The sequence below is a fragment of the Hylobates moloch genome, unplaced genomic scaffold (genome assembly GCF_009828535.3).
Source record: "Hylobates moloch isolate HMO894 unplaced genomic scaffold, HMol_V3 SCAFFOLD_6, whole genome shotgun sequence".
Lineage (NCBI taxonomy): Eukaryota > Metazoa > Chordata > Mammalia > Primates > Hylobatidae > Hylobates > Hylobates moloch.
Window position 1 is genome coordinate 151,274,572 of NW_026652281.1, and position 24,400 is coordinate 151,298,971.

The window sequence follows — 24,400 nt, forward strand, 5'->3', positions numbered from 1 at the left end:
GTGATCCACCCGCCTTGGTCCCCCAAAGTGTTAGGATTACAGATGTGAGCCACCACGCCTGGCCTAAAATATTGAGATTTTCTATCTAGAAACAAGATCGCATCTGTTGATGACTTTCATCACTTTCAGTTGAGCTTTAAGATCGTTTTTGCAGTTCTTGTTAAATTTATTCCAAAGTATTTTAGCTATTTTTTGTTGTTGTTGTTGTTGTTGATATTGTAAAAGGAATCTTTTCTTTCATTATTTTTTAACTGGGTATTATTTACACTTAATAAAAATGCTTTTGAATTTTGTATATTTATTTGCCACCAGACAGTTACCAACTTCTCTTATTATTTCTAATAATTTGTTTAAAATTTTGATTCTTTGTATTTACAAAGAATAAACAATTGTTCCATCTGCCCGTAGTTCTAATATTGCTTCTCTTTTTCTGATATTTAGTTTTCTTATGTTATTTCCTGTTGGCAATTTTTAGACTCCTGATGTCATTTCCTATCTAATTGCAGTGGTCAGTACTTTCAGATTTGCTATTTCTAGTGTTTTAGCATTTACATTTTGATGTTTTTTTCCCCCCCAAATGCCCTTTCTGCATTTATGGACATGGTGATATGGTTTGTCTTCTTTGACTCGGCATTATGGTAAATTATACTAATATATTTTCAGATATTAAGCCATTCTTACATGTCCTCATTTGGTCATGGTGTACCATGGAGTTCTCTTTGCTAACACATTACTGTATTTAAAATTTTTGCTTTATTAATATTGTGAGGTTGTGTTGAGTTTTACTTTTTGTGCTGTCTTCATCAGGTCTGGTATTAATGTCATTCTGCCTCTGTAAAAAGAATGTACAAGCATTTTTAAAAAAAGAATGTGCAGGCAGATCACGAGGTCAGGAGATCGAGACCATCCTGGCTAACACAGTGAAACCCCGTCTCTACTAAAAATACAAAAAATTAGCCGGGTGTGGTGGCGGGCACCTGTAGTCCCAGTTACTTGGGAGGCTGAGGCAGGAGAATGGTGTGAACCCGGGAGGCAGAGCTTGCAGTAAGCCGAGATCACACCACTGCACTCCAGCCTGAGCAACAGTGAGACTCTGACTCAAAAAAAAAAAAAGAAAGAAAGAAAACGTACATGCATTTTTCTTTCTCCATGTCCTGGAAAATATGACAGTAGAGAAATAATCTATTTATATATTTTTTAAAAACAGAATTAACCCACAAAATCATCTTAACATTTGGAAGGATGTGGGTAGTTTTCAGTAAATATGTGAAGAATTAATATACAAATAAATTTCATTTGTGCCCGACCACCTGTCTGAAGCTTTGAAAGATTACATTTAGAAATGCACCCATTGCCATTCTTTTAATTGTAACTCCCTTCAGCAATTTTTTCAAAAAGAGAGAGAGGGAGGGAGGGAGGGAGGGAGGGAAGGAAGGAAAGAAAATCTCAATATTTTAAAGATTCAGTCAATAAGTGTTTACAGAGTAGCTTCCATGTCCCGAGCCTTGGGGTAGATGGTATGGATGATTCATGGAAGTAGAAGACGTGGCCTACAATTTAATGTTCCCAGGGTACTGACATACAGCTGAAGCTTCCATTTATGTGAATTTGATTCTAAAGCAATATCATTTATCATTGAATATTAATGGAGCAGTATTTGCAGATTACCCTTTAGGCTTACATTAGTCATCCTTGGGTTTAGAGTTCAGTAGCTCACTCCAGGCTGTACACACTGAGCCAACACATTGTCTTTCCTTCTTGCATCTGAGTCTGGCTTCCCTCTCTGTTGCAGGTCTGCAGAGTAGAGCACATTGATTGCTCTGTGAGGTGTGGCTCTGCCACTGGCTCCCTGTGTGACTCATTTCTCTTCCATGAATTTGGGTCTTTCACCTGTGAGATGGAGACACCGATCTTATTTTGTCATACTTAGATAATATATGTAAAGCATCAAAACACAGTTGGCACCCAGAAAATCTACATTTACCTCATTTTGGTATCTCCCAAAATACCTAGCTGAGTACTGGGCTATGAAGTACTATGGGGTATGGGACACTTGTTCAAGTCTAGATTATTTTTAGAGCCCTTGACTGGTCTTCCTACTTCCAAAATCCACTGCTTCCCATTAATTTCCATCCAAGCTGCCAAAGTGATTTTAAAAACTCCAGTGGAACCATGTCCATGAATGCCGGATATGAAAGACCCACTGGCTCTCTAGTGCCCCCAGTAAACTCTTCAGTCTGAACCTTATGCTCCTTTCTCAGGCTTCCTCTGCTTACCATCCAAGACTTGCGTTTCACCATCATGGGCTACCCCAACGTCCACACCCTGGGACAGGCTGTTCTCTCCACCTGGATCCCCTTTTTACTCTCTCCTTCTAGGCTGGCCCAGGAGCCCCACTCCCCAGTGCCATCTCCATCACATTACTTCTCACCTTGCCTTCTATGAGTCTTTCCTGAGAGCAGACACCACATATATGTCATCCCTACATCCCATGTGCCTGGCCCAGGGCCAGCAAAGGGCTAGGCGTTCAGCTTGTATCTATTGTCCAGTGAACAATTAGGCTTTGGCTTACATGGTAAAATATGAATGAGATTTTCTCCATTTTAGTTCTCTGGGGATCCCTGGGGGAAATTGTTTTTTATAACAGAAATGAGGCCAGGAAAATCAATTGTGTTTCTCGGCTGCAGGAGATGAGGGAACAGCATAACTTTCCTGAATATCCCAGGGCATGGCACTATAACAGAGTGGCAAGAGGTGGACTGTGCTGGAGGCCCCTTTCATTCTTACACGCGTTTCAAGCCAAGCTCAGGGGAGAACTCACCATTCAGCTGCCCACTGCTCATGAAATTCAGGAGCTGGCATGCTTGCAAAGCTTCCTTGCATAGCTCCTTTCTTCTTTTTAGGTAATAATGAGCTGGTTGGGCAGCTGCTTGGTTGCTGATGACTTTGTAGTTAAACACCCACACTCCAAGACGTTGCCTTCAGTAAATGGAGGGAGAACAAAAGACCATAAAAAAAGACAGGAGAACGAACACTGATACAGCATCTTCTGGGTTCTAGGTACAGTGACTGCTGCATTTGTCTACTTCCTTGACCTGCATAGGTGCCCCGTGATGGGGACATTATTGTAATCACTCCCTTTGTACAGAAGATAGAGAATGAGAGAGAAGGGACTTGTCCAAGGCCACATGGGTTAGATAGGGGCCATTTGTGCATCTTCTGAGCAATCAGTTTGTTTTTATATTCTGGACTCTATGAATGTTATCACTGACCCGTTTCCTGTCATTGGTCAGGTTTCTGGAAAACGTTGAGCTATATGTCTTGCCCGCCTGCTACAAGTAGGGACACTGTTACCATACCTGCCTCCAACTTATGGCCATCCTTTTTCCTTCCATTTCCCCCAATACTATTTTTCTCATCTATAAAATGGGAATAACAGTAATTATACTGATCACAATATTGTTGTGGAGAAACCAAGCAAAGTGCGCAGGGCAGAATTGGGCACAGTGTGAACACTCAACGTGGAGCCTGTAAGTTGCCGGAAGTCATTTCTGGAAAAAGATGGAAGTGTAATAAAGAGAAGATGAGTGAAACAAGTTAGGTGGCACTTTTTATTTAGCATAGGTTTATCAAGCACCTACTGTAACCAAGTCCTGGCCAGATGCAGGGGCTACCGAGAAGAGTCCTCGGGGCCTTGGGCCTCTCAAGGAGCAAGCAGTTCAGTCAAAACCCAGGTCTGCCACAGGTGAATGTCAAACTGGCTTTCTCAGCTGGCTTGATGCGAGCTCCTTCCACGGAGCCTGTAGTGAAGAGCATTCCACGCTCTCTGCATCTCCTGTCCTGCTTTATTTTCTGTGTCCAGGAAGCAGCCCAGATCTGAAGCTCACCTCCAGCCATGTGGTTTGTCCATAACCCCTCAAAGAAGAGCTTTGCGTAAAGGAAGACACCCCTGGGCGGACGCCCCACCCTAGGTTGTGAGGCCCCACTCATCCTGCCAGGGCTACGGGGTCACAGTTGAATAAGCACACAAACAGGGGACCCAAATTGCAGCTGCAGCAGGCAGGTCGGCTGAGGGAAGATAATTTCATTAGGTTCCAGGCTCTTGCTCTAATGTTCTATGGCGATGTCTCTGTGGCCTTGCAGCCTGGCTGTGCGTGCACTCCTGTGTCTACTGGATGATTTTCTTGTCTTCGTACAGTCAGAATGGTGGATAAGGATGTGCACGTCCATCTTTTTTGGAGCCAGGAAGAGTGGGTAAAATGCAAGAGTCTGATTTCTGCCCTGATCAAACCATGGGAAAGTTAATTAAGGCTGTGACTCACCAGACCATCTTGATGAAATTAAGCAGTCCAGCCAGGCATCCGGCTATTTTAGTGGCAGGAAGTCAAATGGTTGGCTCTATTGGTGACTCCATAGGTGTGTATTTAAATAATAATGACAGTAATAATAGCTAACATTTATGGGAGCTTTACATCCAGCATCTTTGGAAGTCCACCCAATGTACCTAGCAGGTAGGTGTTATGATTCAGATAAAGAGATGCAGATAAGGAGACTGAGGCTCAGAGAGGTGGCATCGTGTACTGAAGGTAACACAGCCAGGAAATTGTGGAGCAGAGATTAAATCCTAGTTTGATGGTAAGGCCTGTTCTCCTTTTCCCGCCTCACACTGGTTCTCTTTTAGGCTTCTGCACCCCAGTCTCTGAACAGCCAAAGCTAAACTGCTGTATCATCTGTATCCTGAACTCTTGCTAGCCCTTCATTTTCTTAATAACAAATTAAAATTATCATCATGGCAGCAGTAAATAAGCTTCATGACCTCACTGCTCCAAGCCCATTTGCCTGCATTTTGGGACAAACTTGTAGCTACAATCATTGCCTGTGGAAACAGCAAGACTGTGCGATGACATCTTAATTTCCTGAGTTTCACTTTGTACAAAATGACTCTGGTAAGACTTGTGAGGGTTTTCTTGTTTGGATCATTTTTCCCAAACGCTAGTGATTGACAAGTTCGTGGATGAAAGCTCCACATCCCAGGCTAGAGGAAGGCCTAGGTGTATTGAACAAATGTCAGAAAGAAGAGACTTCACCTGGCCTGGCTGTGCAAGGCTAGGAAGTCCCGTCACCTTGCCACAGTCAGATGGGGATTAATGACATCTTTGTCAAACCGCTGTTGTTATTTTGGACTTAAACTAAGGCAATGCACACAAAGCCCAGCTCCTGGCTTATAGGGATGCTCAATGAATATTAGGTCCTTCTCCTCTACATTCTCAAATCCCTCCTTTGTGGTAGGTGGTGGCCTGTACGTATTTGGAGATTTTTGTGGACACATGTTTCAGACCCATTTAACCCCCTGCCCTGCCCTGTAAAGTGACTGGCCACAGGAGCCCATGGTGCCAGCTGGGAGCCAGCTCCCGGCTCAGCCCCAGACAAGTCACACTCCTGGCCTCACCTTGGGCCTTGTTGAACAGATTGGGGTGATTGCTGGCTAACAGACCCCGGGCCAATCACTTTCTGGAAACTTATTTCCTCTAAAATAGGGATAAAAAGCCCAACCAGACAGAGTTGTTGAAAGGCTTAATGCAAGTAACAAAAGAAAGTAATGAAAGCACCATCCCCAATTTAAAAACTGGGAAACTTCATGTAATTTCAAGATCTCTGCCTTTCTTGAAAAATCAGATCAGCCATGTTAGAATCTCATTCCCGTCCTTGACAATGAGTGTCTGGAGCTGTGCAGCTGCTGTCCCCTGTCAATGAGGCAGGTTCCCTCTAGGTCCCGAGCATGCCACACCAGCCTTTTTCACTCATTGGTGGTGTGTGCCTGCTCCCTGCTTGCACAGAGAAGGTCACCAGGCCAGGTTGGCTCCTTTCCTCTCAACAGGTCGGTGAGATCTAGGTAAACAGGTTTCCATCTATGACGCACTTGCTTTTGCTTTGTTGCCTTATAAAGGCACAACCTTGTGAGTTAAGGCCTCAGCTTCTCCATCCTATAAGAGGTTCACTGTCAAAGGTCTTAGTATTCTCTGGCCCATATTGAATGATGACTTGAACTTTGAAAATGAAAAACATTTTGGGATTCCAGAGATTTATCTCCTACGTCGTCAGGGCCGTTGGACCCTCGCTTTTCTTCCTAACCATTATACCACAGCACATTAATTTGGGAAATGAATTACTACTTTGGAATGTTCCAGTTCAAACTGTGCTTTTTCTCTTTCAAGGATTCCACAAATATTAATGAGTTTCTGGCTCTACACCCAGGAATCACACTTCTATACCTCTCCTTCTTCCCATGGGGAGCTTTCCTCTCTGGGTTCTGAAAGAGACTCCTGAATTATTGCTCATATAAAGTTTGAGGCCACAGATGTTTCATTTTCCTTTTACTTTCAAAAGGCAATTTACTTAGTGAGATTCATTGGGGCCCTAGAGAATGGGCTTCTTTAATGGGTTTTTGGGGGGCTTCCATGGGGAGCTGACCAAACATTATGATAATGCAATCTTTTTGGTTTGAGGATGGAGGGAACCTGTGTATTCCATGCTGCAACAATCATACGGCCACTCCAGAGGCTGTGGAGTGAGTAGACGGTGCACATGGCCTTTGGGGTCACACCTGAATTCAAATCCTGGCTACTCCATTCATTAATTGAGTTTCCTTATAGGCAGGTAACTTAACTACTCTGGGTTTCATTTTCTTCATGTATAAAACAGGAAAAATGACAGGATCTGCCTTATAGAGTTGGTTTTAAAAATTATTAGTAAGAAATGAGGCTGAGCATGGTGGCTCATGCTTGTAATCCCAGCACTTTGGGAGGCTGAGGTAGGAGGGTTACTTGAAACCAAGAGTTTGAGACCAGCCTGGGAAACATAGTGAGACTCCATCTCTACAAAAAAATAGTAATAAAAAAATAGCTGGGCATAGTGGTGCACGCCTGCAAGTCCTCCTACTTACAGGAGGCTGAGGTGGGAGGATCACTTGATCCTGGGAGGCTGAGGCTGCAGTAAGCCAAGATTGCACCACTGCACTCCAGACTGGGTAACAGAGGGAGACCCTGTCTCAAAAAAAAAAAAAAAAAATTGTTAACAAGAAATGAAGTTAAAATAACTACATCATGTTTAATAAATTCTAATATGCATATTAAGCCTTTCCAATGAAATCATCTTGGATATGAGAGCGCAGCCCACAGACAAAGCCAACTCCTTCTTTAGGGATTGACCCCAATTGAGGGATTAGACAGAACAATGGGCAGTAAACAGGCCCTCCACAGATGTTACCTCCAAAACCTGTCTTGCCATTTTAGGGCTGTCATTTCTATCCAAGAGAGGATCTTTACAGGAATTCTGATATATTGACTTAGATGCCATTTACTGAACACATACTGTTTCAGACCGAAGCCAGACAGGTGAGCTCCATAATCTCATTCCACCTTTCAGCGTTTTGGGGTGTGAGAGGGCATTCTCGTTCCTGTTTTATGAATGAAGAAACTGAGGCTTAGAGATATCACAAAACTTGTTCAAAGTCGCACAGGTGGTAATAGTGGGAGAAGCTGCAGGCGGAGAGTCCATCTGCCCCCAGAGGCTATACTGGCTCCAGACCAGCTCTGGCCAGTAGTGAAGGCTGTCTTCAGCCTCATTCCAGTATTTCACAACACCCCAAGGAAATGATTCCTTTTCTTCCTATTAGGCCAAATAGACCAACAGAAATATCATGATCACCCTGGTTATCTCCTATTCTCAGATATGTGCATGAGTCTGATAAATCCAAAACAGGAGAATGAATTCATTCATATTGAATAAATGAGTCTGTTTGGCATGAAAAAAACTCATTTGAAACATGGGAACTATGGGACAGGGAGAGGAACAAGACTTTAGATCCTATGGCATGTTCCTTCTCCCAGATCCTTGGTCTCTGGGCACCTGCTCTATGCCAGGCGCTGGTCTTGGCATTTCCACACAATGATTTCATTTCCTCCTTACATCAGTGCTTCAAGGTGGCTATTAGGATCCTCATTTCCAGATAAGACAGCTGAGCCCAGGAAATGTAATAAGAGACCCAGAAAGTGATGGGTGGGAATCTAAGCATGCGTGTTTCTGGCTTCAGGCCAAAGCTGAGGTCAAGACCTGGTTTTTCTCTTTATCAGGACAGAACAGATGGATGCAAAGGTGAAGTCACAGTGAAACATACTTCCTGACCTGGGAACATGTGGGCTTTGAGGGCAGACTTGGCTTCTAGGTATTATTTAAAGGGGAAATTGGCGAGCCCCTTGAAGGGGCTGAGTGGATGTGGGGTCAGCCATGACCCCCATCTGCATACTGATACTGACAGGGATCAGAAAGGGGCTTTGGATTCTGGAATCCCACCACTCTTGCCTTCTAAGGCTCACTGACAAGGAGGTCTGTCTATAAGGACAAGCCCCAAATGGCAAAGAACTGCTGTATTCACCTAGCAAGCATCCCTAACTCTGAAGGGCAGCACCTCCACTAAGCAAAGCTGGGGTTGAGGCTCAGGATGGGGTCCTCAATGAATTTGCAGATTCCTGTCCTGTTGTGCCCACCCTCGCCCCAAAGAGGGGTCTCATCCTGCAGTGCAAGGAGGCAGTCCAAAGTGTATGCCACCACCAGAGGGAAACCCATGAGGTGGAAGGTAGGAGAGGGTGTATTTTTTTTCCATGTCTAGTGTCAGGCTCACTGAAAGATAGTTGAAGTCAGCATGCCACAGGGAAGGAGAGGAAGAGGGTCTTATTCTTCCTGCACAGAGGAGCCTGGCCCAAAAAAGATACCCCAGGCTTCTCTGTGCAGGAAGAATAAGACCCTTACCCTCATCCTGACCCATGAGGAAAGAAGGAAAGGAAGAGTTGGTGAGGATTGTGTTGTTTGCATGTTTCAGACAGTTCTTGCTTGATTTGTTGCCCAGGCTGGGGTGCACGACTCACTGTAGCCTCAAACTCCCTGGGCTCAAGTGATCCTCCCAGCTCAGCCTCCTGAGTAGCTGGGACTGCAGGCATGCACCGCCACCCCCAGCTAATTTTTACTTTTTTCTTTTTTGTAGAGATGGGATTTTGCTATGTTGCCCAGGCTGGTCTTGAACTCCTGGCCTCAAGTAATACTCCTGCCTTGACCTCCCAAAGTGCTGGGATTATAGGCATGAGCCACCATACCCGGCCAGGATGAGATGTTGGTGGGGCCTGGGCTCTGGGAGGCAGGAAGAGAAAGGCAAAGGGCTGGAACCTGGTGCCTGCCTTTTAAGGCACAGGGTCCCTGGTAAAGCATAGCTCGTTACGAGTGCGACTCTGAAAAATAACATACGGAATGCCTTCTCCTGCCTTCACATTGAGCACAGGGGCAGCTGTGTTGACGGTCCCCAAGACCATCCCCAGGTTCGATGATTCACCAGGAGGACTCACAGCACTGAGCATATGGCTGTATACATGGCTGTGATCTCTTACAGCAAAGGGATACACAGCAAAATCAGCAAAAGAAAAGAAAAAAAGAGCATGAGGCAACGTCGAGGGGAAACCGGGCACAACCTTCCAAGAATCGTCTCCCAGTGGAGTCATGGAGGATGCACTTCATTCCCGCAGCAGTTTCAGAGGCGTGTGGGAAATGTCCGCCAGGGAAGCTCGTTAGAGACTGTCTCCAGGGTTTTCACTGGGGGCTGGTCACATAGGCACTGTTTGCTTAGCACCCACCCAAGTTTCAGACTCCAGGTGTTCAACCTAAGCCATATTGTAAGTACAAGTTAGGCAGGGTGAGCCACTCCTATCAGTTCTGGGGATGGTGGGAACACTCTTAAAATCCAGCTTCCCAGACACCAGCAAAGAGGCCAGTCTTGCATGCAGACCTTTCCAAGGGCACCAATCTCAGGCTGGCTGTGTGAACTGTTTTGTGTGAAAACGCCCTCCAAGACTCCTCCCAGGTAGAGTGTGTCTGTGTGTCTGTGTGTATTTGTTTAGGGCAGCGGGGTGGGGAGGTAGAAGACAGGGTAGAGATTCCTTCCTCCTCATGGACAAGGTAGCAAATTGAGCACAGGGGCAGAAATGCCATCTTCCCCAACATGGCTGACTTATGTCCAGAGGAGATACTGCTGGGTATGCTAGACTGTGGTATTAGCAGGCATTATTCTTATCCTTGCAAGAATTACAGGGAGACATGGAGTAGTTTATCTGGCAGGGGAACCCCCACTGGCATGCCTAGCAGTGCCACACATTGAAATTTGGGGATGATTTTTAATTTTCCAAACCAACTTTGCTGATCTGATTCTTTTCTTCTTCCTTCCCCTTCTTCTTCCTCTTTTTTTTTTTTTTCCGTCAACTTTTCTGCCAAGAAAGGGGATTAAGGAATGGAAGTAGCTTAATGGAACAAGCTATTTGGGCTGCCGGGCTCATGTCTCCATGGAGATGGTAATGCAGGCTGTGTCTAGACAGACGGTTGGCGGGGATGCAGCGAGACAGTTGTGCGCCTCTGACTGGAGCCGGGATCTGCACGGATGGCCCTCTGGGCTGAGGGGGATGGTCTGGCCCTGCTCTGGGGCCTTTCTCTTGGGGTTGGATGAAGCAAATGAATGTGAGTTCTTCATCTGAGTTCACCTGTGTGCCCTTTGTGCAGGGCCAGGCCAAGAGCTGGGCAGGCGGCCACCGAGGCACAGGCCCTACTCTTGAGGGGCTCATGGACTGCTGGGGCAGGCTGATGTGTTACATGGCCATGATAGCACATGTGATGTATGGCCACAGCTGGAACTGATGGCCTTGGGAGCCTGGGGGGGCCTTGCTCACAGAGGAAGTCTGGGAAGGTTTCCTGGTGTGTGTGTGGAGCACCCTCTAAGTGGGAGGCCGTGGAAGGCATGCCAGTAGCAGACAGCCTAGAACTTTCAGGAACTAGGACAGTCGTGTGTGTGTGTGTCTGAGGCAGGAACAATTAGTGAAGTGGGACAGGTAAGCAGGGACCAGATGATGGAAATAGCACAGTGCCAAGGAAATAACACGTGTTTTGGATCCAGGAAAACCTGGCTTCTAGGTCTCGCTTTACTACTAATTGGCTGGATAATCCATTATTTAATCCACAATTTACCCAACATCTGCAAGCCTCAGTTTTGCCATCTGAAAACCAGGAATATCGACAGTCCTCACTTTATGGAATCCTGGGTAGGACTTAGTGAGATGATACTTGTCAAGTGCTGAGTAGCTGACGATTTAAGGATGTGAGTTTCTTGCCCTCCTTTATTCAGAAGCCAGACAAAGGATTTTGAACATTGTCTTGCTCCAATGACAGTCTCCAGGCTACTTGCATTCAAACTTCCTGGATTTGTATGGAAAATGCTGATTTCTGGGTGTTATGGTAGAACAAGGGGATCAGAATCTATGTGTACTCAGGACTCTGCATCTTACCACCCTCCTTAGATGGTTCTGATGCTTAGTCAAGTCATAGACCTGCTGTGCCAGGAGATGGGAAGTCAGGGGAGGGCTTTCAGCCCCACCATGCAATGTTCAGAAGAGTAATTTAAGAAGATAGCTTTGGTGTCCAACAGGGAGAATGGTTAGGGTTGGGGAGGCAGGAAGGGTCAAAGAGGAAATGATCCATGTCAAAGGTGCTTTTCTGTCCCATTAATATGAATCCTCAGCAAAACCCTTAAAGGGTGGCGCCCTCAGGCCCTGGGGAAGGTCAAACACAGAGGGTATGGCCCTGCCCTTGAGGGGCTGTCGGTTGGGGAGGATGGATCACAGATGTAATACAGTGTAATACCCAGGCAACACAGACTAATACTCAATGGCTTCGTGCTGAGGGGATAGCCAAACCAAATTCATAAATGATGCATAATTATAAAGATAACAACAATGACAACAAGAAGCATTAATTTGTCACTTTAGCATTTACATGGCACTCTTTCCTCTTGCATTTTATCATCTTGATTGTACCTCATGACAGTTTTTCGTACATTAGCGCACTGATTTAGAGCCATTGTGTAGGTGGTGAGGTCAAGGCTTGTCTTGATTCTGAGGTGGCCCAGACTTGGCACGTGAGGATGCTGTATGTGATTATATAAGTTGGAGGGGCCACAGTGTGTAAAATGGGATGGAACAGAAGGAATCAAGATTTAAGCTGGGATCCATGTAGATGGGAACAAGAAGCAAGCCTATAAAAACATATGGGGGATTGATGGCAGGATTATAATAGGTATTTTTCCTTTTGGATTTTCAATATTGTTCTTATAATAATGGTGCAATATATTTTTAATACAAATGAACTGTAATGTCATTGTAGGTTTATAGGCAGTCTAACATGTGGTTAGCCAGCTGGGCTTCTGAGTGAGACAGGTCTGAGTTATAATCCTCACCCTGCCCCTCACATATGTAAGGTCTTTCCGTCGCTCTCTGATACAACATTGTACAGTGGGTGCATTGATAGCACCCACTTCATGGAGTTGCAGGGGCATGAAGTATTGAAATGTATGTAAGCATTCCATGTATGCTAATTAACTAAAGGCTTCCTGGGAGAGGCTGAGCATCTACTAGGATAGGCTAGGCCTATCCTGAGCGCTTTTAGGCACTACCATGCCCCGCCATCCAACAGCTATTGTGAGGCAGTTATCAGTGTCACCTACCTTTCAGAGAAGTAAGCTGAGGATTCCAAAGGGTAAGCAACTTTCCCAGCTTCATTGGTGAGCAGGTGGTGAGCTGTGCTTTCAGTCTAGACCTTCTGGCTTCGAAGGCTCTGCTTCATTCACTACTTGGTACTAGGGGAAGGGCTAAAAAAACCCCAGGTGTCATCTGGGCAGACTTTACAGAGGTTGCAACCCCTTTGAACTTTCTGCTCAAGCCCTATTGTCAGGATCTTTGGGGCTCAGCCAGGAACAAGGTACCAGGAGGCCTAATTCTGTCTCTGGAGGTTCCAGCTGCCACATACAGAAGGCAAATGTCTGTTTGGCAGCCCTGTTTTTATTTCCCCACAAAGTTTAATTTCCCTGATGTGAGTGGTTCTATTGCTTTGAGGTTTCCAGGGTTTGCGTTCTTCATAAAAAAGACTGGTTTATTGTGCACTGTGGTGCTAAGATGTGGCAGTACCTGAGTGTTAATGAAGTTCATGTTTCCTGACTTGATGAGCGTCCTAGATCAGCATCCTGGCTTGACAGTGGAAGGGTTTTTGGTTTTCTCCACTGTCTTCCTAATTCCTGAGGTTTCTACCTGGGTGGTGACATATCTTCCTAGAATAAGTTTATAGTATGCATTGTGCATGGTATCTTGCTTCATTGCACTATTACAAGCAAATGTGGCTGCAGGACAGGAAAATATGTATCACAATGCCAGTTAAGGTATGGTTAGGGTTGAGGGCTTTAGAATGAGATACTCCAGAGTTCTAAGCAGGCTGTACTCCTTCAGTAACCATGTGGCCTCAGACAAGTTACTAAACCTCTCTGTGCTTCAGTTTCTACAGTTGTAAAATGGGGGTAATAATTCAGCTTCCAGGGCTATCATGAGGTTTAAAGGAGATTACACATAAAAATCACTCGCCAAATGCCTCACTCATTATTGAATAGTCAATAAGTGATTGTTATTATCAGGTAAGCCCATAGGCTGGGCCAATAATACCAGGCAATTTATAGGCACCATCTCATTTAATCTTCACAGCAATCCTATGTGGTGGGATTGATTTTTTTGGTCTCCATTTAACAGATGAAGAAAAAGGGGCTCAGAGAGATGAAGCATCTTACCCAAGGTCACACAGCTCGTCAGAAGCAGAAGCGAGATTGACCCCTGTCACGATGTGGTCATAGTTACTGCAGAGAACTGCCTAAATACTTTCCAGAATGCAGGGTCCAGCTCTCCCAGCTGTCAGAGAGAAGCTTCTCGTCTTTGAGGGGCACAGCAGGCAGACAAAGAGGCCACTTCAGGGTCAACTAAGAATTCTTCTAGCATCAGAAAAACTATACTTCAGATGACCATATGCAGTGATTTCATCCAACTGGGTTCTTCCCTTCCCTTCAGTCACTCTGCCAAGCTATAGAACAGTTAAGACAGGTCCTGAAAACTCACTGCAGCCAGTGCTTTGTACCAAAAAATGAGGATAAGGTGTGGGCTAGGGAATGAATTAGCCTCTCCCTATCCCATGCCAGGTCATGAGTTGGAAGTTGGGAATAAGATTTGGTCCCTGTCCACATGACACACACAGTGAACAATTGTAATCCCGTAGGCTGAGTGCTAAGTGGTAGATGGATGCACAAAGTGTAGTGAGAGCACAAATAGGCAAAGGAAGGCTTCTCAGCGGAGGTGACATGGTGAGTTGGGCTTTGAAGCCTGACTAGGAGTTCACTAAGAGGAGAAAGGCTGAAAAGATATGCAAGAGCAGTTCATATGGCAGTCTTCCTGAGTGGTTGGCGCTTTTGAGGTCCATGCTGAGGAGCATGGCAGACAATATGGGGGAATAGAGAAGCCCACATTTGTAGCACGTATACCAGGCACTGCGGGAGGGCGCTGTATTCATTTCCTGGAGCTGCCAAAACAAATGACCATAAACTGTGTGGCTGAATGCAACAGAAACGTGTTCTTTCACAGTTCAGGATGTCAGACATCCACTGCTGAGGTGTTGGCAGGGCCACATTTCCTCTGAAGTCTCCAGGGAAGAATGTCTCCTTTCCTCTTCGGGCTTGTGGTGAGTGCAGGTGTTCCCAGCCTTGTGGATGCATCACTCCAATCCCGCCTCCCGTTTCATGTGGCTTCTCTTCTCTCTGTGGGTCTGTCTCCCTCTGCATGTCTCTAATAAGGGCACTGCTTGAATTCAGGGCCTGCCTGAATAATCCAGGATAATTTCATCTCAAGATTCTTAACTAAATTACATCTGCAAAGACACCTTTTCTAAATAAGATCACATTGACAGGTTCTGGAGATTTGGACGTGGGCATGTATTTCAGGGGCCACCACTCAACCCACTTTCAGGTCCCACATGCATTATCCCACGTAACCCTCAGAACTCCAAGAGGCAGATGTTGTTACAATTCCCCTTTGACAGAAAAGGAAACTCAAAAGATTAAAGGTAGACTTTATGCAAGCAGGGACTCCCCTGTCCTCTTTGTATGCCCAATGTGTGCAATTATCTCTGACACACTGTAGGTGCTCAGTTAATAATTAGTGAATAAAATATCTCAGCCCAAGCTTTATGTGGAGCACAGCATAGGCTAAGAGCCCAGGCCATGCTACATAGAGCTAGATACCTGGCTGGATTACTTAATGAGCTGTGTGACCTTGAGAAAATTATGCAACCTCTCTGTGCCTTAGTCTGCTCATCTGAAGAATGAAGATATAATAGCACCTACCTCATAGGGCGGTTGTAAGCTTTGCAAGAGTAAATCCATGTACAGTGCCGAGAACAGCGCCTGACACAATCAGTGCCTAGTAAATGGAAGTGGGAAGTATTACCCCACACTGCGTGCCAAGAGGGGCGGCAGACAGGTGAGGTTAATTAAAGTGCCCTAGGAGAAGTGTCTTGAAGAGCTGTGATCAGACAGGGTAGCAGCTCAACATTGCCTGAGGACTTTTGGGGAAGACTTTGGGGAGGAGGAGATAGCTGAGCTGAGTGTAGGGTGAGCAGGGACTTGACAGGCTGAGGAGTGGGAACCGGCGTTCTAGGCAGAGACCAGCAGCTGTAAGATGATGGGTGTGGGGAAAACTGGGGTGCCTGGAGCTTGGAGGGCCAGGGTTGGGGCTGAAAAGGGAATGGAGGTTAAATCTGAAAATGCCTTGTCTGCTCTGCCAAGGGATGAGCCCTCATCCTGTAGGTGTGGTGGCTCGTTCATCAGGGAGGCAGTGTGACCAAGTTGGCTTGTTGGAGAGTCTAGGGCGGACTGGAAGCCTAGAGGCTGGAGGCCCAGGAGCAGTGAGGCTGCTGCACCCAGGGGAGAGGTGATGGTGGTCTGGCCAGGGGGCTTATGATGAATATGGGGGCAGGGGGAGATAAATAAGCTGTGTCATTGGCAGAAGCTGCCAGAGCTGGTGTCTGCCTGGGCATGGCTCTGGGGGAGAAGTGGAGGCAGGGGTGGCTGCAGAGTCAGACCCCAGATGCAGTGGGCAGTGCTGCCTCCTGCCACAGCTGAGGCTGGTCATGGGCATGGTGAGGTCAAGGTGCCCATGAGACAACTTGGTGCCTTTTCTCGACTTACCTCTTACCAACTGGGGAACCTTGGGCAAGTCACTTCACCTCTCAGAGCCTCACTTTCTCCATCAGCAAAATGGGGATAATAATTCTACTTCATATGATTGTGACGATAGTGTATACTATGTTCCCAATAACTCTTAGCATCTGTTATTATTGTTACGACTCCTGCCACTGTGATTAGATGGAGGGAGAGTTGTGGGGCAGTGGTCGCTGTGACTGTAGTCATCTTTGCCAGAGTCGCCAACTCTGTGCTCTATTTTGAATTCTTCCTCTCTTGTCTCTTGGATCTCACAAGGCTGAAGAGGAATCTTGGGTGCATCTTCGTGGGTGCCAACCCAAACTCTGATTCTCTTCAAGGTTAAAGTGCTTTTGTTGGGCACATGTGTGGGGTGGTGGGGTTGAGGAGAGGAAAGAGAACAGGAGGAGACATGCAGGTGCTTCCGTGCACCACTACACCTGCACACGGCACGGTTTGGGCCAGGGTGCATGTCTCTCTGCTTGTGGATGTCTGGGGGGAGGCTGTGTGTGTGCATGTGTGTATGTCTGTGTGTGTGTGTCTTTCTCAGTGTGTGTGTCTCTGTATGTGTGTGTGTGTGTCTGTGTCTCTGTGTATGTTTCTGTGTCTGTGTGTGTGTAACTGTGTCTCTCTGTGTGTGTGTCTCTGTGTGTTTCTCAGTGTGTGTGTCTGTCTCTCTGTGTGTGTAACTGTGTGTGTCTCTTTGTGTCTCTGTGTGTGTCTCTCTCGTGTGTGTTTGTGTCTCTGTGTGTGTACCTTTCTCTCTCAGTGTGTGTGTCTGTGTGTGTGTAACTGTGTGTGAGTGTGTCTCTCTGTGTGTGTCTGTGTGTGTATGACTGTGTTTGTGTGTCTATGTGTCTGTCTCTCTCTCTCTGTCTCTCTGGTCTTAATTCAACTCAACACTGCAGGTCAGGAAATGTTTCTGATCCCCACTTTGTATGAGTCACTGCTGGGCACAGAGAAAAGGGTGCGACTCGCTTGCTGCCCAAGGCCTTCCCGCAGAAGGTGGCTGGGAGGCGAGAGGGATGATGGGGATGCAGTGTGCTCCTATGGAGGAGGAACTGAACCAGGCCCCAGCTACAGAGTGGGGATGGATTGGGGGTTCAGGGCTGGATCCGAATGCTGAGGAGATGTTCTCCTTGCTGAGGAAGGGCACACGGGGGCTCCAGGCCTGGCCCAAGGCCCAGAAAAGCAACTGCAGGAGCTGTCAGGGTGCCGGGGCTGGAGGGGGACAATGTGAGCCAGTGGGGAGAGGTACATGAGACTGGAGGGTGGTTGAGGGGGTACAGGCTGAGCGAAGATGTTACCCTGACAGCACCAGGGCTGCCTCTGTGGGGAGCTACTCTCTTGGGCAGGACAAGGGTGATATTGGCCTCCAAAGCCCTAGGGGGCTGGCCCCTGCCTTCCTTCCAGCCTCACCTCAATGCTCTCTCCTCCTTGTCCCCTTTGTCACAGCCAGACTGCTTCTTCCAGGCCCTCTGTAACCTCGAGCTCCTCTTCCTTAATAGGATCTCTGGGCAGCCTAGAATGCTGCAATGCTCTAGCCCGGGATTGCCTGGATCCCAGTCCCCTCTCGCTTCCAGGACCACCCCGTCAAAGGGCCCCCTTCGTGTGCTCTGTTCAGACCACATTCAGTGCTTGGTTAGTGGTTATTTCTTTGGTGATTTGCTCATTGAATGTCTGACTCTCTCCCTCCTGTGAACTCCTTGAGGCAATGACTGCACAGCATCCGGCTCACAGTAGGCCCTTTAATAGACTCGCACTGAGCGGACGATGAGTGGCTGAGTGAGTGGATGAGGGGAGACGGGTGCAGAGAGTGTGATTCCGTGGTGAGGACTGTGCCTCTAATGAAACCCTCCAATCTAGCGCTGGAGAACTAGCGAGCTGTTTATTGCGAGGCTCAGGTTGTTAAATTCAAGAGGTGAAACCAAGGGCTTTAGAACGTCTCTGAGGATGGAGGTTATATAAACCGAGTCAATAAATATTGATGTGGAGTCCTGCTTTCATGTTCAGAGGTGCTTTGTGGGGAAGTGGGAGTTTCTTTCCCCAGCCCTCTTAGGCTCACCCGGCATGGCGGGAGCTTTGTTGCAGGGATCAGGCACGTGGGCCCATGAATTTCACAAATCCACCAGAAAGGGAGGCCGGGGAGGCCGGGTCCAGCAGAATGCCTCGCAGAACTGAAACCTGCCTGTAGGAAATCTTGCCCTGGAACCAAACCAGGACTCTCCAGCTCCCACCCCACCCCAGCAACCACTGACAACTCCGTCATCCAGAATCCAGAAAGCTCACCGGTGGAACTCGCCGGCCTGAGCCGGCCCTTCCTCCTCTTGTCTCGCAGTGCTGTGCTCACCTCCTATGCCATCTTAGGCCATTGACTCCACCCCACTGCCCCGTCTGGCCTCAGCACCTGGGGCATGCCCTACTACATCGGCCTTCCCACTGGCCCCCTTGCCTTCAGCCATCCCCCTGCAAACATGCCTCCTGTTGCCCCCAGAGACATCACTCCAAAACATAATTCTCACCCTGTCGCTTCCCTGCTTAGAACTGTCACTGGCTCCCTGTTGTCGTTGAGATCAAGTCCAAGTGTAATCTGTTCTCTGCCCCCTGCCCAGGCCCCCAGGCTTCCCCATCACTCATACCCCTTGGGCCAACCATGCCAAGGCCTGTGATGCCTCCAGAACAGCCCATGTGCTCTCCATGTTCTGTCCAGGGCTGATGCCATTTCCTCTGCTCAGAGCCTTCTTCCCCTCAATCCTAATGTTCTTCCATGAAGTCACTTCTGATGTCACATCCCCCAGGAGGACTTCCGTGATGCCCCTGCCCCCAAGTTGGTTAAGTTCAGCAGCCCCCTGTGCTGATGGCCTCAGTCATGGTGTCACCTCTGCATTGCAAGTGTCTGCACCCATCAGTCCCTCTCTCTCTCTCCCTGTAGACTGTGAGGCCTCAGGAGAGAGAGCCTGTGCCTGATTCACCACAATGTACTGTCTGACCTCCCCAGACTCTTAAGGAATGATTGGCCTTCAGTTGCAGAAGTTACCAAATTCAGGACAGGGAGGCAAACTCTCCTTCAGCTAAAACAGCCTCCATTGAGCCTAATTCTGGGGTTATGGAGCATGTGGTGAGGCCTGGCGGAAGTTAGCCCTGCTTGGGCAGAATCCCATGGGCTGGGCTGTACCCGTAGCAACCAGTCAGCATTAGACCCTTGACTCTGACAGTCACAGAGGACACCCCGGCAACTGTCAGCACAAAGGACTGCTTGCATGTGGGGACCACCTGGGGGCTTCGAAACACACTGAGGCCTGGACTGCACCCCCAGAGATTCTGGTGTAGTTGGTTTGAGATAGGGCTAGAGCACCAGGATCATTAGAAATGTTTGAATCCCAATGTTTTTTTTTGAGATGGAGTTTCACTCTTGTCACCCAGGCTGGAGTGCAATGGCACCATCTCAGCTCACTGCAACCTCCGCCTCCCAGGTTCAAACGATTCTCCTGCCTCAGCCTCCCTAGTAGCTGGGATTACAGGCATGTGCCACCACGCCTGGCTAACTTTGTATTTTTAGTAGAGACGGGGTTTCTCCATGTTGGTCAGGCTGGTCTCAAACTCCTGACCTCAGGTGACCCACCCACCTCAGCCTCCTAAAGTGCTGGGATTACAGGTGTGAGCCACCGATCCTGGCTATCCCAGGGGATTCTAACATGTGCAGCTGCTTGAGAACCACTCACAGGTAGTCCTACTAGAGCAGCGCTTCTCTTCCTGGTTACACATGGTAATTACCTGGACAGCCTTGTCCTGGACCCATGGAATTAGAATCCATGGGGGTGGTGACAACCTAGGCATCAGCATTGCCGAGCTCCTCAGCTGCTTCTAATGTGAAGCAGGGTTTGAAACCACTACCTCAAAGGGACCTCCCTCCCTCCCTTTTCTTTTTCCAGAAGCATTTGCTAGAGGCCTGCTCTGTGCTCTGTGCTCTCTAGCCCTGGTGGCACTTTGGTGAATCAGCCCCTGCAGTTCCTATTTGGGATTTCTTAACTCAGTGGACGTTAGCAGGGGAAGAGCCCACCCTGTAAGGGGAACCTGTCCCACAGGCGGGCTTGCTGGGTCCTGCACCAGCTCCTAGTGCCCCTTTACTAACCTGCTGCTGACCAGGGGCTGCATCCAGCCCTGTCTGGGCATGTCCATACCCGTGTTGGGAGGTCTTGCCCGGCTCCTGAGTCTCCCAAGAGGCCCGGGACTCTGCCTAGGCAAGGTTTGGGGTTGCACATGGTCAGTGGGATGGGAAGCTTTCCAGCAGCTCCCTCAGACCCTGCATCAGGCTGGAGGCAATGGCAGGCTGGGGCTGAGGCTCTGAACTCCCTCCTGCGCACGCACGAGCTCTGCAGCTGCACTGTAGTCCGTGGATGAGCCTGCGACTATAGGCAACGCTCTTGGCTGGGCCCAGGTGTGTTCTCTTTGAGGGGAGGGGATGCCAGCAGGATTTTAATGTCCCTTTAATAGAAAGGGTCACCACTTAGGAAATTGGCTGTCTGTCCCCAGGGCAGAGCTGCAGGTGCCAGGATGCTGTCTGAACTCTGGGCATTTATTTTAAAAAACTAAGAGAAAACTCATGTAACATAAACATAACGACTTTAAAGTGAGCAGTGTGGTGGCATTTAGTGCATTCATAATGCTGTGCAACCATCACCTCTGTCTAGTTTCAAAATGTTTTCATCACCCCAAAAGGAAACCCTATACCCCTTATCAGTCATTCCCAATTCCCCCAGACCCCCTAGTCCTAGCAGGCTTCAGTCTGCACCTGCTTCTGTGCATTTCCCCATTCTTGGTGTCTCGTCAGATGGAATCACATGACATGTGGCCATTGGCATCTGGGTTCTTTGGCTCAGCATCATGTTTTGAAGGGCTGTCTGCATCTGCAGCTGGTCCTTCATTCCCTTTCGTGGCTGAATAACATTCCACTGCATGGATAGACCACAATTTGTTTATTCATTCATCAGCAGATGGAAATTTGGGCTGTTTCTACCTTTTGGCTATTGGAAAATCTGGGCATTTAAAATTTTTTTATATCTGTACTGCAAACACATGCTGATCACGTGTTCCTATGTCCTCAGCATTTGTGAGTCGTGGTCTTGGGTGGCCCCCTTTCCCGTACTATTCAAATAGGAGTTTCCTAGGATGCATATGTGTCTTCAGGGTATCTCTTGCTTTAAGTCCAACTTCTCTTGATTTCTCCACCTCGGCTCCACCTCTTGCCCGTGTGATACTGGACTGAACTCTGCACCATCTCACCCCATACTGTTATCACTCCAATCCAGGGCAGGAAGCTGATAAGCATGCAACAGGCTTCAACTTCTGGCTTGGGGTAATGGAGAGAATGGACAGCACATGGTGTCAACAGTAGCTTAAAACTGAATGTTACACAGTACTGTCCTAAAACTTCATATACACACTCATTAGGAATTGCTCATGGACAGTGTCTGCCCAAGAGATTTGGACAGAATCCTCCCTATATCCATCTTCCTCTTTTCCTTTTCAAATTCCTCCCATCCAGTATTTAAAACGGCCAACAGACAACTCCATATTTTTGGAGCAGTGTAGGCTCCTGTCTCTTCCTTTCCTTATAAACATGCCCAGGGGTGGGAAAGAGATGGCATGGGCACTCCCAAAGTTAATTTTATTCTTTCTCTGAATCAAAAGGAACCTTTCCTCCATGAGAAGAATCCTGCCATATTTCTAGGCCAACTGACTGAAAGGGACACTAGCTTTAAAAAATAACACACACACACACATTCTGCTTGTAATATTAGATGCCCCGGTATCATGGGGACTTCCCTGCCCCCTTGTACATAGCTGGTGGAGTGGGGTCAGTGCAAGCCTAGAGGTGCCTCTGAAATTAAGCAATTACTGGTTTCAGATGAATCCTGATGGTGCCCCCACTTTGTTTTGTGTTGTATTATTTTTTCTAAAGGTTGCTTTCAGATAGTGGATAGGAACTGGGTTATATTTAGGCTGGAGACCACTGCATGCTTTCGAGCAGAAAAGGGCCATGCTTTGTTTTTTTTATTTATTTATTTATTTATTTATTTATTTATTTAGATGGAGTCTCACTCTGTCGCCCAGGCTGGAGTGCAGTGGCACAATCTCAGCTCACTGCAGCCTCCTCCTCCCAGGTTCAAGCAATTCTCCTGCCTCAGCCTCCCCAGTAGCTGGGATCACAGGTGCCTGCCACCACCCTTGGCTATTTTTTTTTTTTTTTGTATTTTTAGTAGAGACGGGGTTTCGCCATGTTGGGCAGGCTGGTCACGAACTCCTGACCTCAAGTGATCTTCCTACCTTGGCCTCCCAAAGTGCTGAGATTACAGGTGTGAGCCACTGCACCTGGCCCCTGCTTTGTTTTAGATTTTACAAAGCTCTCTCTGGTGGCTATGTGATGAATACACCCTAGAGGACAAGGAAGTTGTCACTAGTTAGAAGGCTGTTAGATGCTGCAGGTGAGAGATGATGATGGCTTCCACCTGGTTGGACATGATTGAGGTGGTAAGAAGTGGTCAGATTATGGGTGTATTTGAAGGCAGAAATGATAGTTTCTTCTGGTAGATTGGATGTGGTGTGTGAGAAAAAGGGAGTCATGGATGACTTCAGGATGTTTGGCCTGAGTGACTGCAAATGTGAAATTGACATATTCTGAGATGAAGAGGAATGTAGGTGGAGCAGGTTTGAGTGGGGAGGAGAGCGGGGATCTGGTTTGGGAGTGTGTTGAAAGTGTGTATTAGATGTCCAAGCAGAGGCGAAAGAAGCAGTTGATGTCCGAGGTTGGAATGCACCAGTGGTGGGGTGGGGTGGGGATGGAAAGCAGGAAGCACTGAAAGTGTCGGTTTAATGATCAACTGCCCCACATCCCACATAGTTATCAGGAAAAGGAAAATGAAGGGGAAATCACATGTTAAATCAGAAAGGAGTGGTCGGGCGCAGTGGCTCATGCCTGTAATCCCAGTACTTTAGGAAGCTGAAGCAGGTGGATCACCTGAGGTCAGGAGTTCAAGACCAGCCCGGCCAACATGGTGAAACCCTGTCTTTACTAAAAAATACAAAAATTAGCTGGGTGTGGTGGTGAGTGCCTGTAATCCCAGCTACTCGGAAGGCTGAGGCAGGGAGAAGCGCTTGAACTCGGGAGGCGAAGGTTGCAGTGAGCTGAGATGGTGCCATTGCACTCCAGCTCTCCAGCCTGGGTGACAGAGTGAGACTCCATCTCACAAAAACAAACAAACAAACAAAACAAAACAAAAAAAATGGAGCTTCAGTGATTAGACTAACTTGCCTAAGACTGCAAGTTAGTAACAAAGCCAAGACACAACCAGTTCCTTGGGCCTGTCCCCCTTTCTAGCATACCATGCTGCCTGCCAGTTCTAGGCTCTGAAGGCTGCATGCGGGGACTGAAGGTGGGCAGACTGAGGCTGGATGACTCTCAATTTTGTGTTCCTCCAGGTCACCATCCTTGTCAGCCTGGCCCTAGCTTTCCTTGCGTGCATCGTGTTCCTGGTGGTTTACAAAGCCTTCACCTATGATCACAGCTGCCCAGAGGGATTCGTCTATAAGGTAAGAGGTGGTCGAGTAGCCCTGGGTCACTATCAAGTTCAGTTAGAGGGTTGATCAATGTCTTCTCTTCACTGATGTCCAAATTCTGGGTATGACGACCTCCCTACTGACTGTTTAAAATGGAATATGTGTTTGGCAAGGAGTTTCCAAGTTTTCGTGAGGGATCAGTCTCCAGTCAGCAGCAGAGTTCCTCCCCCAAGATGGTCCTCTCCAGGGCCAGGAGGTGGTCCAGCTTCGACAGCACATCAGCAATGAGGGAAGTAGCTCACTACCTCTTGACATGGACTGTTCCATTTTGGGAAAGCTCAGCTTGGTGCGAGTCTTCCTGGCTCAATGGCTGTTTGCTTACCCTTGCAGTGTCCATCCAGAGGTGTGAAGGCAGGGCTGGTGCCTCTGAGGTTGTTTGAAGCTCTGTCTCCAAGTCTCCCCTTGACCCACGCTCTGATTAAACTCCTTCTCTGAAAGAACGGAACCTGCTGCATGACCTCTGGGAGTCTTCTTGCCCCTCTGAACCTCGTTTTCTCACCTGCAGGGGGCTGATAATGCCTGCTCCCAGGATTTTTGGGAGGCCTTAAGGAGATAATTTAAGTAAAATCAGTTAACAAAGGGCCTATTGGATAATGAGCTCTCAACAAATGTTAGTTGCAATAAAGACAGAGT

At 47.6% G+C, this 24,400-nt stretch overlaps 1 protein-coding gene and 1 long non-coding RNA gene across 3 annotated transcripts in view; one reads left to right on the top strand and one right to left on the bottom strand.

The window, feature by feature from the left end:
- Positions 1 to 24,400, top strand: part of NSG2 (neuronal vesicle trafficking associated 2) — a 63,046-nt gene that overhangs the window by 34,473 nt on the left and 4,173 nt on the right. Inside the window, exon 4 of the mRNA XM_032158656.2 lies at positions 23,630 to 23,740. Coding sequence (XP_032014547.1) covers positions 23,630 to 23,740 — 111 coding nt within the window. The remainder of the gene's footprint in view (positions 1 to 23,629; positions 23,741 to 24,400) is intronic.
- On the bottom strand, positions 751 to 19,210 carry LOC131383690 (uncharacterized). 2 transcript variants are annotated; one of them, XR_009213903.1, is made up of 4 exons: positions 18,790 to 19,210; positions 17,570 to 17,766; positions 1,682 to 1,890; positions 751 to 832 (listed from the first exon to the last, which is right to left on the bottom strand). It is a non-coding gene; the product is annotated as an uncharacterized LOC131383690 (long non-coding RNA). The 2 variants fall into 2 exon arrangements; XR_009213904.1 differs by lacking the exon at positions 17,570 to 17,766.